Source organism: Phalacrocorax carbo, chromosome 1 (assembly GCF_963921805.1).
Source record: "Phalacrocorax carbo chromosome 1, bPhaCar2.1, whole genome shotgun sequence".
Taxonomy (NCBI): Eukaryota; Metazoa; Chordata; class Aves; order Suliformes; family Phalacrocoracidae; genus Phalacrocorax; species Phalacrocorax carbo.
Window position 1 is genome coordinate 5,167,328 of NC_087513.1, and position 17,617 is coordinate 5,184,944.

Below are 17,617 nucleotides of genomic sequence, written 5' to 3' on the forward strand. Positions count from 1 at the left end.
GTCTGTCTTCAGTCCATGATCCAGTCTCTCCCGCCTGAACATCATGGATCCCTTGCTACTAACTTGAATATTGCTCACTCCCTGTATGGCCTTCGAAAGAGTTGCTTTGTAGTTTCCTGGTCTGCAAAAGAAATACTCCATCATTTGGAGCAACTGTTTCTATTGCCTTTTCTGAAAAAGATTTTCCACATAACATTGAGTAAATCACTTAGCTCCACATTCATCCAGGGTGTTTAAGTACTGGATTTATGCCTAGTGGAAGATAAAACCTGCCTTCAAGGATGTGGACAAGCTTAGCTATCAGTTGGGGTAACTCAACTCTCTAGCACCCAACAGCATGGGTGCTATGGGATAAATACATTAAAAACTGCAAGGTGATCTGATTTCTCAGGAACTGGAGTTTCATGTGCCCAGAGGGCAAAGCAGATGCTAAGTCTTTGCAACCTCATTGCAGTGTTGAGAATATAAATAAATGCCTCCTTTTAAGGAGGCGAGCTCTTATCAGCACCAAGCGTCATTACTTCAAGCATTTATCAACAGTGGAGTATGGATTACATTTGGAGCAGTAAATGTTTCTGTGCAATAAGTCAAAGGGAAAAGTTTAAAGGCTGCCCCACAGTGCCATACTGAAATAACCCCACTGGAAACAACGGGGCTACCTGGGCAGACAGCCAGACTGACACAGCAGTGTATGAAGGCCACATTCTTGTCTTGCGCTTAGCTCATTTTAATTGGGATTGCAACCCATAACATGCCAGTCAGACACTCAAACCCCCACCCTGTCAACATGACAAACAATTTCCATGGAGCTAGCAGCAAAAAGGTCAACACAAAGGGAAAAATGCCCCATGCCAACAATGCAGAGCTTAAAGTCTCTGTCTCTGCCCAGCCTTAGAAGATGGGGTTAGTCCCAGTGCATGAAACCTGTTCCAACAACTAGGGACTTTCAGTCTCTGTCACACAGATCTGACACAGCTGGCACAGCGCTGGGAAGAGTTGACATGCCCAAGAGGCTGCCCACAGCACACCTCCTCGATTTCAGCAACCATTAGCTGGTATGTTATGCAGGAGCTGGGCTGAGAGACAAGTTGCTGTGCTTTTCATGTCGATTAGCCTCCATTCTTCATTATGTAGCTGCTCTCTCACAGTGGGTGCCTCAGTAGTTGGAAACCTGCCAGGTTTGAAGCTTTCTAGCCCCTTCCCAGAACATCCTCCCTGTGTGTGTAACCTTCTAGGAGAGATGCGTTGTTCCTTCACGGGTAGATGTTTCCTCTCCATGGAGAAGACATCTGTGCTATTTCACCAAGGAGAGACTGCACCATTCCTACTCAGGGAGGAGGTGTTGTTTCTCCATGGAGTGCCGTACCCCCACAGAGACGAAGGATCTGTTATCCCTCTGCAGAGGCTGTGACTCTGTAGCCACCTCCTCTCATACCCCTGGTTCTTTTTCCTTGAACTGCAATACCTCTTACTTTTAGATGCGACTTCCCCATTTTCATCTCCAGTGAGTGAGGGCTGGTGACAGTGGTTGGCTGATTGGAGCAAAGACCCAGCACTTTTGCTCAGAGTTAGCATTAAGCAATACAAGAACACTAAACTGTTCTTTAACAAAAGCAAACTTGCCTGTTTTCCCACCTGAGACTCTGCCACAGGACCCTCACCGTCCTCCAACACCTGCTCCCCTTCCCATTTTCCCCATTTCCAAATCCCCTCAGCATCTCCAGGATGCCCGCTCCCTCCCACACATCCCTGTCTCCAACCCTTCCCCTGCGCGCTTCCATCCCAAGCTACTGCCTCAGACATGAGCACAGGCCAAGTCTTTACCCAAAACTCTGCAGACAAGAGAGCAGGTGTTTTGGAGAAGATGAAGTCACTACATCGGGGTAACTATCTAAGCAAATACTCTCTTTTTATGACACAGGTAGCATCATGTCTCATTTCTAAGGGACCTCAGAGTCAGAACTGCCTATGAACACCCTTTGATGACTTCATACAGTAGTATAACATGGGAGACCTCACTCCAGCAGGCTTCCACATAAGGCCCCACAAGCACTTCTGAGCTTCAACCGCTCTTCACAGTTAGAAATAGAGTGTTCCAGCTGAGCAATGGGTAGTACACACCCCATATTAGGGTGAGGGGTATTTACTTGGAAATAGCAGTGCTGTTGCAAGCAGTTTTAGACTAATAGCTTAAGTCTTGGCAAAGATCAGGTGTCTTTTAGACTTGGGGGATCTTGTACAGCCATAAGCCCAGCCATGGGTTTGCCAGCTAAACAGACAAGACCCTGCAGAGACAAGTACAGACAAAGAAAATAATGTGCCTAAGTTCACATAACAGATCCATGATGAAAACATGAATAAGAAGCCACCTCTGCCTTCTAGGTATTGCTCCAACAACTGGAAAAACACAATTCCAGCTTGGAAAGGACTATTAAAGGAATCCAGATCTATAGTTTCATAAACTCGCTTGTGTAAGCCAGGGCCTTGTGCATACTAACAGACTTTAATGGCTCTGAGCAGCCCCACCTGGGTCCTCCACGCACACTCCTGCCCATTTAAGCTCCAGCCTGGGCCCACAGTTCTGGTCTAAGTCTCAGACCAAGAACTATGCTGTAGTTGTTTCTAGCTCTGTCACAGCTATGCCTGGTCATAGACCTCAATAACCCTCATCCATGGACTCCCCATCTTGATTTTGCCCCTTCCTTTTCTCTATGGACTTTGGTGATCAGTGAGCTGTGTCTGTCACTTCAGTAGCACCTGTTATCAGGTCATCCTTTGATGAGTTCAGCAACGGTCCCATTGAAGCCCTTGGGAGAACTCTCAGTGTCTTCATGGAGTTTCAGTTCAACCCTTAGCAGCATTTCCATGCCAAACTCTGTAGTTGCCTTTGCATTCTACTTACTCTAAACCCAGTTAAGGGACTTGCCTTTTGTAGGTGGGCTGGTGTCTTCCTGGGAAATTTTGCCTCTACTTCTACTGCCTCACCAAGGAGCAAATCAGCTGGAGGCATTTTGGCTCTTAGTCCTGAGACCAGAAAGAGATGCTCCCTGTCCTGAACATCTTGAGGGCATCTTGCTCTGAAGGTTACTTGTTTCTCTTTATGACCCTCTCATTATTTACAGATTTTAGCAGATTATTTTACTGTATGACAGGTACTTGCAACTTCATTGGAAGTTGGGCAATTAAGATCTATATGGATCTGACATCTTACTTACTGTAGTAGTTCATATATTCCATATTCACATCTACAGCGAGGACTGAGATGACACAGCTGTTGTGTATTCCCAAGTAGGAGGCAGCTGCATTAAGTTGTCAGTGCCTCCAGCACTGCATACAGTTTTTCTGTATTCACTCAGGTTGTTGCTTTCCAACAGAAATGGAAAAGCTGACAAATCTTTTTTCTTCACAGTAGCTTTAAACTCACTAAAGGCTGTAATTAGAATTAACATTTTTTCCAAAGTCCTCTGGTGATTTAAGGTAGTTCTCCTGGGCAGCAGCCATTACTTTGACTAGTAGTCAACAGGCCCACAGCCAGCTCTGCAGCAACCAGAAGTTAGTGGAGTTTGGAGAGAACATCGAGTGTTTGGGTGCTTGTCTGTTCTTTCACCGCCCTGAAACTACTCAGAGGGAGTCTGTGTGCTGAGGACAGAGGTCTAGGGATATGTGTATATAAGGCAGTTGGGCCATCAGAAGGGCTCGGACAGTGTGGGACACAGATTAAGGGTACCAACGCTGTCCCTTGGATGGGTGCAGGCAAATAAACTAAACCACTCACAAATACAGAGCAGGTCCCAGCTTCAGTTGAGTTCGTCCTAGAGCAATTAACCTCAAAGAAAATTACAGTCTGGCACACCACCATTGACAAGTTGCCAGGCTTGCGGTGTAGCCAACTGTTTAACTGAGTGTGTGGGCATTTATTGCCTGTGGGAAAGGTAAGGTGAAATGAATCTGTGGTTGAACCAACTACATTTACCTCATATCTGCAAAATATCTGCAAATCCAACCTCTGGTGGACACATTCATAGCTTGGAACGTGCTTGTTCTGTAACACTGAATTGCAGGCTGGTAAAGGTCCTTTTTCACCATGTTTAGTGAAGCTGGGGATAATCATGGTAATCACAAGGTGGTGAACCTATAACTGGTCCCTCTTTCTCCTGGTTATACCAATGTAAAACTGCTATGTCCCCCTCTACCTGGCCAAAGGTACCAGCAGGTCAGACTGTTCAAAGGGCAAATCATTTTGCTTCCCAGTAAACCTTGCAGACACAACCCATTCCCCAGGCTCTTCTGGCTCCTGTTAAAAGCAACTAATCCACACAGAGCTTACTGTCTCTTTGCAAATGAAGGAGCAAAGATCATGAGGACAAAAATAGTATTTTCCTCCCCAGTGGGACAGCTGTAATGATCTGAAAGTCTTGAATACATGACGAATTTTTTTATCATCAAGTTCAAGAGTTTTCTCTTCCTGAACTTTATCTCCCTGACACTGCTAGGTGACTGCCGCACAGGCCCAGATTCTCAGTGGAGGTGGACTGCGGTAATACATCTGAGTCTGCTAGACATCATCAGGGTTCACAGGCTGTGAAAACTGCAGGTGGAATATGCATGTTAGCTGATCTTCCCCACAAAGCTCATATATACCTCAGTGATGTGAGGGGAATGCCTCAAGGGTCTTAATGGTTTTATTTAAGCTGATCAACCAGTCTCACTATATGTGTTTGCAACTGGGGCTGGACATTGTTGTTTCAAAGTCAGATATTTTAGGAAGAAAGGGATGGTGCAAGCAGATAAAAATTCATGTAGGTAAAGGAAAACCTTGGGAGAGGAAAAAGAAATGACCCTCTGTTATATTGTAGGAACTGCAGGATGCATGAAATCCTGATCCCATTTGAGTCACTTTGCTATTAACTTCATGAAGGCAGGTGACTGAAGAGTACAAAAGCGTCTCGAGTTACTATAGGAAAGGGCGTGCAGTTGATGTTTCTCATCCTTGGGTATACGACCCTAAAAACTGTCCTTTGTCATAGTTACTGCAGCTGACCTGCAAAAGAACTCTTAACAAATGCTGACTGTATTTTTAGCCGATCTTGCATGTGACTCAGTAGAAAGAAATGGGGAAAGACAGTCCCGTGGGAATTCCCAGCTCTCCACACACCACCATGGATCACCACAGCTGCAAGAGTCCAAGAGAAAAGGAGGCCATTTCCTCTGCTCAGATGTATCCTGCCACCAGGGGATGTGTCTGTAATTTAACAAACATCTTAATAACAACAACAATTGGGTAAAAAGGCCACTGTGGAGGCATGGGCCATGGCTATAACTGATCACACATTCTTAGTGTACCACAAGAGGCATATTATTTAGCCAGTCCTAGATTTTGGACTTTCCTTGACTAATCTGTGTGGGGTTTTTATTATTTAGGTCATAATTCTGTGAATGTCTATTTTTTTGAGCAATTGAAATCAGAGGAAGATAACTGCTTCCTGCACATAGCACTCCTCCATAACATACCAGGGGCTCTCCATCAAAAGAGTATATCTGAGATAATGGGGCAAAAAAATAGGTACATCCTCAACAAAGGTTCTGGCTATGCAATCCTCTCACTTCGGGCTCAAGAGGCACCTATTTGTACCTAGCTGGCCTGAGATTTATGTATGAATAGCAGTAGGAGCTGCTAGGCTGTGAATCAGACCTTTGAGGGTTAATCCCTGTCCATGTTGTTTCTAGTAAGTATATGAAAAAGAAACACTAATACACTCAGTAGGAGAATAAAAGCTTTCATAGTACAAGGTTAATCTGCCGACCCAAGGCACTACTTGCGCAGCTCACGCTAGCACCAAAGCCCTTCAGAGTCTTAATCTCCCTGGTTCAGCACTGTATCGCTGACGGTCTGCTTTCAGCATGCAGGATGGGGTGCATTTGAACAGTATCTGTTTATTCTGTGAGGCAAGGCAGACGTTTTTCAGCAGAAGGATAACAGAAAGCCAAGAACCAGGCTCTGTACACAGGAATTTGTAAAGATTCAAAGGCATGTTCAGGCAAGACCTGATTCAGCATAGTATTAGGTAAGTTTGTTTACAAGTCTGCGGCTCCAGTCACTGGGGAAGGTCATTAGAAGCCATAAAAGTCATACTCCATTTTAACTCACAGCGGAGATAATTTGATTTAATAGGGGACACAGCTTTTAAATTAAGATTTATGATCACCATTGAAAACAGACAATAAAGTTTTTAGCAGAGAAGGAAAGGCATATGTACCCCCAAAGTCCTTGTTCAAAGACAGAGAACTGTCAGAGAATAACCATAGTCTGTGTTGTCAAGGACATTTGGGCTAGTGTTGGTGGTCAATGGGAAAGAAAAAGCTGTCAAATAGCCACACTTTCCAGAAATATCACCATGTTCCAGGCAGGCAACCAAGGAGCCTGGATGGACTAATTAGAGCTCCTTAACTGGCCAAGATACAAGTTCAAGCCACTGACCTTCAGTCATTCTAGTAGGGTTACAACAGGATGCCATCCATACAAGCTGAAACTGCCCCATATTGGTGTCAACTTTCCACTGTCATTAGCTCATCCATGGTGAAAAAATAGCAGGTAAAGAGTTGGCCATTCAACAGGGAGAAGCCAACTAACTTCATATCTCATGCCTGTGGGGCAAGTCTTCAAATGGAAGGAAATGATACCAACCCTACCAGGACTTTTCTCCTTTTCTGAAGACATGTAAGATGGAAACTGGAGTTACCTCTCCAGTGTGAGTGCAGACCTGAGATGTATCTGTCAGAATGTATCATTCAGAACAGAACTGAAGTCTTAATTTGTCTCTGCTTCTAGTTTAGACTGATAATACTATGCTGAGAGAATTCCCCCAGGCATGGTGCCATTCCAGGCCAACTACTCAGCTCCTGAACTGGAGGTGGTTTCCATCTGTCCAGCTCAGAGAATTGAAGAAGCAAAACCATTTAGGCACCAGCCTGAACCCTCCATGTCAAAGGCCAATTTTAAGCATTGGCGATGTGCCCTTCAGCTTGGTATGCTGGCTTATGTTAAGATCTGTGCCCTGGAAAAATGTCTGAGATTTGTGCTGAAAGACTCAGATTCTCAAACAGGACAAACTGACACATCTTTCAACAGAACCCATTGAGTTATACATTGCTAAGGGTTTTGCCAAGGTATTTTAAAGAGAGCAGCATCTTTTCTCTGCTGTTAAGCTGGATACAATGGTCTGCTGAATGTACTTTGCCAGGAATTCTCCCTATTCTGCATTTCTTCAAACTGCCCAGAACAGAACTGCCCAGGAAAATCCTACCTGCAGCGTCCTAGCTCAGTTTTGACAGCACCAACCAGCTGTAAAAACTAGCATAGTTTTTACAGAATGATGAAGTCCTCCACACTTCTTATTCCCATCCCATTCCCACTAACAGGATAATTTCTCGTTGCAGGTAAATCATTTCACCTTGAGGTTTCTTTAGAGCCCACTCCACCTCAGACATAGCAAACATTTTGCAGAAGAAGCCATGTGGTGAGACAAAGTCTGAACCAAGCTCGCTGCAACCTTGCAGCCAACCATTCTGTAATAAATGCAAGGGCCTCACCTGTTTCAGTTTCGTTCCCACCATAGAAGCACTGCTGTCAAGCACAAAGACAACGTTCTTTGGCAGTGGAGGAAGATCTGTGGGAGCGAAGTAGTGCACGAAATACCCATTAAGAATCTGTGGAAGAGCAAGGAAGTCATGAATCAAAGGCAGATCATGATGCAATGTTCTGCATGCATCATTATGGGCTACTTGGTTGGGCACACCTCATCCTGCTTTCAATGTCTGTCTGTGTTGGAGAATATAAGTGCTCCTTGGTATCCATCTTAATCCTGGCCCCCTGTTTGTCCAGACTGAGGGGGTCTGCCAGAGCTCTCCGCAACTCCATCCATGGTGGCCATTGGGGTTTCCTTCCAAATGCAGTAAGGACATAATGTATGTACCCAGGATCAGAACCACAACATGCATTCGGGCAACTGGCCATGTATCCATATATATATACAGTCAGTACACTGAGAAACTAAAAAGCAGATAAAAAAGGAAACCAAATGAACTAGGTACTTGTGGTTTTTAAGTCCATCTTGTGGCTGCCAACTGACTGGTTTTATTTTGGATAGTCTTACAAGTTGGGGAAGGAGCCTTCACTTGGAAAACATTTTCTAGGACAGTTGGAGCATGCAAGACAATTGAACCATCTCAGGTATAGTTAATAAAACAGACAAGATGAGTCATGTGTACAGTACCTGAACATCCCCAACACTCAGCTCCCTGTTGACATCATATCTAATTATGAAGTCTCCCAAAATGCCATTTCGGGCGATCCTGGTTTGCTCAACAACACTGGGATTGAACGTAACTTTAGCTAAGGTTTTGGTATGACCAACTACAGTAGAAGGAGGAGGAGAAACATCACCTGTTGAGATAAAAACCACAATATTACAAGTTTTTCCCATTGTCTTACAGATGTCTAAGCACAGCACACACAGTATTGCAATAGTCAGGTCAACTAGCATAGTTACATACCGAGATTCAGCTCACCAGCAATAAAATAAGAACTTAATAACTCCTCCCCTCTAGTTCTGAACTGAAGCCATCATTGCAATGCTATCAGGGATATAAATGTTTAGGCAAAATTTCTCTGTTTACTTCTGTTTGGAGGTCACTGAACTCAAAGGGCAGATATTCTCTGCATGAATGTTAATTGCTTTCTGTAAATAATGAACACACATCAGACATGTACGTGGTACTCATTCCAGCCAACTCTAGACATCTAGAACGCAGATCCTATACCTGAGATCCTGCCAGTCAATGCAAGTATGATACATTTGACCTGTTTGAACATCTCCTCTAGGATTAGATGAGTCATACTGTGGATTGCTCCCTATTGATTATAAAGAGTTCTTGAGGTAGCTTGTTCAGAGGTACTGTAACCATGTGAGGTGGGATTGATGTGACTAATTGATGGCTTCACCTGACAAGCATCTTATGTGTAATGTCTACATCTGAACAAGTCATCTTAGCTGCCTTTATGTTCAGCAAAGAGTTATCAGTATAGTCGCTGCAATTTCAGGCTTACTGATTGAGACAATATCCATCACTTGCTAGTGCAGTCATGCAAATTGCATCCCTGAGATGTAACTCACCCTAATCCCCGAGAGCCCTTCCCAAGTCTATGAAAAGAGATGTTCTTTTCAGAGGACATCTCAGAGAAAGACAATAATTTAGGTCTGAGTCACCCTGAAGGAGCCTCTGCTTGTCTTATTAGCTGTGTTCATTTTCTAAAGTTGAGGGACAGGGAGATTCCTTGTTGTCTCTCTGCGTGGCCAAAATCCCACCTTACTCTCTTTTGGTATGTTAACTGTTGATTCCCTCTGAGCTCCATAAGGATCCCTACATGAGACTGACAAAAGGTCAGATTTGGCCTTGAACTTCTCCAGATTTTGAGGGTTTCCCCCATTATGCTAACTAACTATTGAAAACATCAAAATAGATTCTCAGCTGATGTTTTTCCTGGGTGCTTCAGTTCTCACAGTGGTTATTCCAACACTCGTCTGAGGCACAGAAGTTCTATTATATCTGCTCATGTGCTGATTAAAATTGGTGGGAATGATCTGCTTAATTACACTGTGTGTGGGGGTCTCAAATCTTTGCCAAAAATGGCTGAAGAAGTCTGTGGTATGGCAAGGAAAAGAAAAGATGGGTGAGATTCAGTTCCAGTTTAGGTGTTCATAAGGCAAGTATCTACATCTGAGCTTATTTTCCTGGCTCCCATTATGCTCAGTGGAGATGAGGTCAAGAGTGTCAGGGGAGATTAGGGTATGATAGCTCTGGCCAGACATAGACATCTGCTTTAGGATAATTTTAATTATGTGCTATACCCCATTAACAGTACTGATCACAAAGACAAAGTGCAGGCAGTCCTAGAAAGCTCCTCTCCAGGGGTTCCTATAACACTGGCTATGTAATGAGCGGCACTTCTCCCCCTTTGTAAAGTGCTTTGAGCAGCATCAGAGGAATGCAACGTGACATCTGTATGCAGCACTGAACACAACCCACCTCACATCCAGATCCCACAGTGATTTACAAAACCAGATACATGTGATTATGTCCATTTAACAAGTAAGAAAATGAAGGCATGGAGCGGTTGCCTAACTCACCTGACTTCCCACAGGTTAAAGTCCATAGAAATGCCGGGACTTGGGTTCTTGTGGATTTATAAAACAATTAACCAAAGCTGTGATGTTTACTTTAAAGTGCCATATACAATCTAGACTCCTCTAGGCACAGGAATGAAAGTAAGAGTCATAAATCAATAGCACTCTAGCATTTCACTTCCATGGTGATTTGGCTTTAGTTTTATAGCTGTCCTGTAAGTGCATTTGATTAGACAAGGCATGAGACTGTACTATCGAGGCAAGGAACGGTTTTCTCATAGTCCCCACCTCTATGTAAAGAAGTTATAGTTGCAGGATCTGGAATGCGAAACAAAATCATCTGCAAAAGTCCTGACCAAGGAGGCTGAATGACAGATATTACTCAATTTCAGTGAAGTCAAGAACTGACTCTGCATCATGGCTTCTCTGACTATGTCAATTCTAATCCATCCACCCTGACAGAAACAGAAAGAGACGTCCCAGCCAATACATTGAAATCACTTAAGGACACTTGTGTTGGATCTTAAAGGGCCTTATAGAATGATTACCCAGAGCTATGACATTTTTTTCTAAAACCTGTGTACAGTTCAGATTTCTCCTGGCAAAGAAAAGTCATAAATCAATAGCTCTATATTACCTCCATCTTGATTTGGTTTTACTTTTACAGCTGCCTTTTGATCTGACAAATCAACAGATGTAATATGTTTTTAATACACAATGCATCACATTTGCTTGTATTGGCCTCCCTGGATTTTCCATCTGTCTTCTATCACTTCCAAAATCCCATTTAACTGCCAGTGTGTGGGAGATGCCCAGAATTCATAGAAATGACTTAACAGTTCGTTTATATTTTCTGACCTATTTGAGGGTTTCACATTACTTCTCAACTGCTGAAAAGCAAGCATTGTTGTTGGTTAGGCTGCCTGGCCATATCTCATCAGGGTTAGTGAAAGTCAGTCTCATGCTGGAAACAGAAGCTCTTTCCTTATACCTACTGCACATAATCATTTATGGCTGTGGCCCTTGCACTTCACTTCTGCGTTTCTCTGCTGTAAGTACATTGATGGGTGAGCACAATATGCTGAGCATTGAGTTCCAGTCCTAGCATTTAAATGGGCTCTGGCCATCTGTAATTAACTGAGTTAGGTAGCCACTCCATGCCTCAGTTTGCCCATCTGTTAAATGGGCATAATCCCATGTATCCAGTTTTGTATCCACTGTGGAATCTGGATGGGATCATGTGAATCACATTGCATTCCTCTGTTACTCCTCAAAACACTCGTTGGAGGTGAGAAATGTCATCTCCTATAACACAGACAGTGCTTTGGGAAACCCTGGAGAGATTTCCAAAGTTGCATCACATAGCCATTGTCAGTGACAAGAATAACTGGGGAAGCTCTCCCATCTTCTTCATAACCACTCACCTCCCATCTCCAGGATGGAGATTAAAAACAAAAAAATAGACTGGTAGAAAAGGTCCAAAATAACTTTCTTTTTCCCTGGAATAACATAAGTCAGCTCTGGAAGGCAGGTTACCTAATTCCTCCCATGTTCCCAGACCAAATCCCTTCCTACCTAGTTTTATCATATGGTCACTCCATACCATATACTCCAGACCTCCAGTAATGGAAACTCGGTACTTGCCCTTGCCAGTCCTTTCCCAGGCTTCACTTTTTCACTGTTAGACATTTTCAATGTCTAATTTACATTTTTCTTTCTGGATTATAAACTCATGACTTTTTGTTCTTTCTGTTATTGACACAGGAAACACAGTATTCTTTTCCTCCTTGCAGCAGCCTTCTACATACATGAATACAGCTACTATGTCTTCCCCCAGGTTTCTTTTTTAGGCAGCACTTGATATCTGGATCACAATTACTCTGCTTTCTTTATTAGCCGGTTCTTTTCAAACAAGTGACTGAGAGAAGAAAATCAATGAAACATTGCAGAGTACAGAGCATGGATGAGCTCCAAAGACTTGAGCTGGTCTGTGCTCACACTGAGGTAGTTAATAGGGCTTTTAGACAAACTTCCCACCAAATTCAGCTAAAGAAGTAAACAGAGCAGAAAAAAGCATTTTTCGTATGAAACTTTAGTCCTCACATGATTAGCAGTTAAGCCTAAATTATTTTAGAGACTGGCAGTCAGGATTAGAGCCCAAATGCAGTGTTCACCCTCTGCTAACACATAGAAATGTCTGGACAACTGTGATAAGAAATAGAAACCTTTCTGAGACCTATGACTTTGAAGAGAGATAGTCATTCTCAAACAGCCTAGTGTCTCCCTGCCCAAGTCCTGCCCAAGACTAGTTCTCACACTGCTGTGCTGGAGGAAAAGGATGAGGACAGTCATCCCTGAGGATGCTGGGTAGGACATCATTCAGAATATGGCTCCGTTCTGAGGTCACCAGCGAAGGCCAGGATCGTTGGCCTCAGTGTCTCCTGTTTTGGGGTTTGTATGTGACAGTAGACAACACCGGAGCATGCCAAAGGATCACTTTCCAAAACTCACATGCCTAATATCTTCCTTTGGGAAAAATACAACTCCCAGATGGAGCTGTGTGCGCAGGAGTCACTGACAAAGGAAACATCCTGGAAACACCTGTCATCACATTGTCTCTGCTCCGTATTCAGAGAGGATGTACGCAGGACTTTCCAAGAGCCTGTCTATAGCAAAGCACGGTTTTACTTTTCATAAATCCCTGGAAGTTTGTGGAACCAAGTCCAGTCTTTGTATCTTGGGCCCCTACAGCCAAAACCAGGCAGCACTGGACTCCTTACTGCTTCTGCTCCTGCTGCTGTGATTTCTGCACTGTTTTATAAATGGCAGAAAAAAAACTCCAAACCTGTCCTACACTCTTTTTCATCACGGGACATCTTCTGTCTATAGGTCTTTAAGCTTTATCTCTTCTGTTCATCACAGACGGTATGGATACTGGCAGTTTGGTTGGAGTCAAAAGTGCAAATCCTGAATGAATTTTGACAAAGAAATTGTTTTTTTTTCCACTATGCTTCCTGCATGGTACGTTGGGTCTATGGACAGCATGTAGAAAGCACCACAGATCTAAGAGAATTGGTCCATGACATAAAGGCAGGTCAGCCATTCCTCCACTTTTGGTCATCTACACTACTGTTATTATTTTTTTCATTAGTTTTGCTAACAGCCTTTATTGCCACAACAGGTTGGCATTTCAGTTAGAAACATCAGTCACTGCTGGTGCTCATCATCTGGAGCCGTGGATGACTCCAAAGCCAAACATTTGATTTTCAACTGAATTTGCCTATCCTACACTGGGTCTTCAGGACCTGTACTCAGAAAAAGAACGTAGCTTCTTATCCAGATCAGTCAGAGTAAAAAGTATCTAAATATCTTTTGAAGCTACATCCCATCCTCAACAATGGTTTCAGGCTGGTGACGCCTTGCACATATTACTCAGAATGCCATTTAACTGATGACTTGATGTCACAATACATTTTTCACCCAATGCTCTCAAGGTAATTTATTAATACTTATCAAAATCTCACATAGACATCTTTGTAGACATAGGAAATGGAGGAAGGGAGTTTTCATTGCATATTCAAATTCAAACCAATCAGGCAGTACAATTTTTAATGTGCAGGCCTCCGTTCCTTATTTGGTTATTTTTTTAAGTCATGACATCTCATTTGGGGCACCACAGGTAACAGTGTGGCATCATCTGGTCTGGCACCCTTTGCTGGCCACTTACTAAATTGCTACCATGCTCTCCAGTCAAGTGATACTGAAGAGTTTTAAGCCACAGAAATCCAAGAAGAGACCAGATACTGTCTTTTTCCTGGTTTACTCCTGGTTCACCGACTGTCTGCCAAGCAGCCACTGCTTAAATGTAAGACTCACAATTCATGTCTTTTATTTGAAACCCCACAGCCTTCCCTGAGGGTCTCACTGGATGTACAGATCTCATGCACTTGGGTCTTTAGGTGTCATATGAACAAGAAGGCTTTGCAAGGAGGATCTAATGACTCAGATGTTTTGCTTTTTGGATCAAGCTTGGGAGATGTCAGCCAACAGGAATAGAGTGGAATTCCAAGTGAAATGCTTCTTGCCTTGGCCTTGTATTCCTGTGGTTTCCATTTGTGTTTAGGAAGGCAGGAAGTTCTGGTTGTCTGTTCCAGGTATGATAGATCTTGTTGGCCAGAAAAGGACACAAGCTATAAATCCCTCCTATCCAAAACAAGGTGTCCTTCTCTGCGACCTATATTAGATCCTCTGCCAATTCTTTTTTATTTTTTTTGTCTGGCTGCTGGTAATATCCTAATCTCCTCATCTTGCTTTAGATGAGAAAGAAGTTCAGCAAACCTACTGAGTTCATTAACCCTATACACTCATCTGAGTGGCACACACCTGAGTACCAATGAAGCCTTCATCTGGCAGAGACATAACCCACTCCTGACTGCCCATGATGGACCCCAAAAGCGTGTTTGGCATTTTGATGACTTCCATAGCAGTGATTTCATCACAGCAAACAGTTTTCACCAACTGTACAGGGCAATTCCAGATTGAAAAGATCTGTAATTGAATTCTGAGCAAGGATAAAGCATGGGGATTCTGAGTTTCAGTTGCTTTACCCATCCTGAAATGGGACATCTATTTCATATACATTTTACTGGCTAGAGGGGGTTATGGAATCTTAGAGCTTGGGCCTGTTTTTATATGAGCTGCTTTAAATCTGAAGCACAGTGCCAAGAATGAACAGTGTTCACAGATTGGCATCTGGAGAGCAAGTTACAAGAGTTTTCCCTATATGTCATTTACATATAGGAATTTCCATACTGCACTAGACCAACAGTGTGCCTGCTCTGCTTAGTCTGTCTCTAACTTTGATCAGTGCCAGGTGTTTTGCAGGAAACCATATACCACCAATGCACTATGATACCCCCTGATATGTGAAAAAGTTTTCCTGTCCCTCCTGATGAGGGGCAGAGCGCATTTATCACACAGTGCATGGATGTAGAGAGGCTAATTAGTTGTATAAGGCTTGACCTGAAGCTAGTCCATGTCACTGACAGTCTGGATTTCAATGTGATTTAGATGAAATAGGTAGGATCACACTGAGCAATCAGTTTAACTCCACATGCTTTAGGGTCTTTACCTGGCAGACATGAACAGCTCCACTGATTTTGCTGGCATTATGTCACTTAGAGTAACTGAGGATCAAGTCCCACAAGACTTCACATCCTGCTTCCAGCTCCAGCTCACCCTCTTTTTTGGTGAGGGTTTTTTGTCAACATGTAGCAATCACAGTATCCTGTGCTCCTCACTGTTAGTTTACACTAGAAAAATTACCTTCACAATGTCTTAACAGCGAGCAAGGACAGTTGGGGGTAAGAGTAGATGCCTGGACCGCACCTAGTGCTTTGGCAAAACATGGATTTTCCTCTTGGAATTTCCCATGTTCTAAAATGCAGGATTTCCTATCTGCTTTGGCATGGATGGATGGAAAAAAACAATTCAATTAAAATAAACAGTTCCCAGGAGATGCGGAGCCAGGGAAGAGCCTGCTCAAATGCTGAGCTCAAGGCCTGAAGACCCAGTTCAAAGCTTGTAAAGACAATGGCAAAAAAAAAAAAATCCTATTGAGTTGAACAGGATCATCCCTGTATTCATTAAGCTTCAAAGTTCTCACATGCTTATGCACAGTTACCACATAGACACAGTCATCTAATAGAAGAAAAGCCATCAGCCTTTATGATAAGACTGAATTCCCACCACTGAACCACACAAAAGTTCATAATCCTGAAATCCCTTTCATGTTGCAGCCATTATACCAGCTTTCATGAACATGGAGATTGCCCTGCCAGTGAATGAGAGACCTCTAAATAGGAATTGCTGATGGCCTGCAATGCTTAGAGACTTGCTTGTCACTCATATGAAGCCACCTCTAGGGTAGAATGTCATACAGTGAGCGCAGCAAGAGTTAAGAAGTGAAAGGTAAAAAATAAAGTCATAGCTGGGATTTGCCAGAATAATTTATGCCTAATGAGCTGCTAGCGTACATTTTTCTTCTTGTCTTCATGAGATGTGTCCTCTAGTTTCTAATGCAGTCTTGATCCTAGACAATGCTGCTTTAATACAATGTTGGGGTTTTGTTTAACGCCTCATTGGGAGCAGAGGGAAAGTGAATGACACACCAGTCTACACAATTATCCAAGATTGCCTTGGACAACTCCCAACATTGCCAGTCGCTTCTTGAGAAGTGATTAGGGCCCCTCAAGTAACAAAACCATGGGTCATAAAACCTCTCCTTACCTTCAACTTTCCCATTGCCTTTATGCTTGCTGTTTCGAAGGGGAGGCACTTCCAGTGAAACTATGCCTGAGTTCTCCAGGATGTTCACCTCCACTCGTAACCTCCCCACCAGCTGCTGGGGCCGGATGCTGACTGTATACTCATATTTTCCCAGTCGCCTTTGCAAAAGCTCTTCATAATGCAGTAGGAACCTGGCCTGCATCTTGCGAGGAATGAAGACAGAAGCTTTGAATGTCTCATAGCCATTCTCCCTGGAAGGAAAATCCAAAGACACCTTCACACACCATACACATCACATACCACCTCCTCCAGTGAATGATGAATCTGGATTTTGTCAGTCCAGTAAAAGTATTTGCAATCATTGAGTATGAGAAAACAGCAAGAAAGAAAACATCCTAATGATTCACAAAGCATTGGGCACATAGGACGTTTCCAAAGGAGGTTAGGTCTTAAAAGATGAGGTGACTTCTTATGGACAGGAATATGACAGACATGGATAACATGGAGCAGGGCCAGAGGAAAGGTTGTCTCTTGGTTTCTTACACAGAGGATTTGCAAGACCCACATTTAATTCTTTACTTTGCCACTGCTGACTCATTGCAAAGTCTTAAGCAAAGTACAAATTAATTCCTCTTCCCTAATATTAGCTGTTTCTAGCTACATACTCAATGGGGAGAAATAGGACCTGTAAGACAATTGCACCACTGGACACTTCTCCAAAAGGACTCTTCTCTTCTGATCAACCACAGTGTACCATCAGTCACCCAGCATACAACTGACAGTCAGCTTTCAGTTCACTAGCTTCAAGTGAGATGAAGTCCCACCTTTAGCCTTTACTGGCTTCAGCTGCCCTTCTGTTAAACAGAGATAACTTCAGATGCTCTGCCTCTTAAGAGTGCCTGCTCTACTACAGCTGCACTGCAGTGACAAGCTACCAGGCACTGATGTGGTCCCAGGCACTACTATTTGTGAAGGGAATATAAAAAAGCCATGTAACAAGAATGGAAACTTTTAATGCCATGTAGGGGTAACATCAGAGCTCACTGATGTGAAATTTTGGCGATGCTCACAACTGAGTGAATACTGAAACGGATTTGAGACTTTGATTTCTCTAATACGTATAAAAAGATCTTTTTTTTCAATGT

General features: G+C 43.2%; 1 protein-coding gene across 1 annotated transcript in view; it reads right to left on the reverse strand.

The window, feature by feature from the left end:
* Positions 1–17,617, reverse strand: part of ITIH5 (inter-alpha-trypsin inhibitor heavy chain 5) — a 49,953-nt gene that overhangs the window by 21,495 nt on the left and 10,841 nt on the right. The window contains exons 5-7 of the mRNA XM_009506547.2: positions 16,473–16,723; positions 8,274–8,443; positions 7,591–7,707 (exon numbers count right to left, since the gene is read on the reverse strand). Coding sequence (XP_009504842.2) covers positions 7,591–7,707; positions 8,274–8,443; positions 16,473–16,723 — 538 coding nt within the window. The remainder of the gene's footprint in view (positions 1–7,590; positions 7,708–8,273; positions 8,444–16,472; positions 16,724–17,617) is intronic.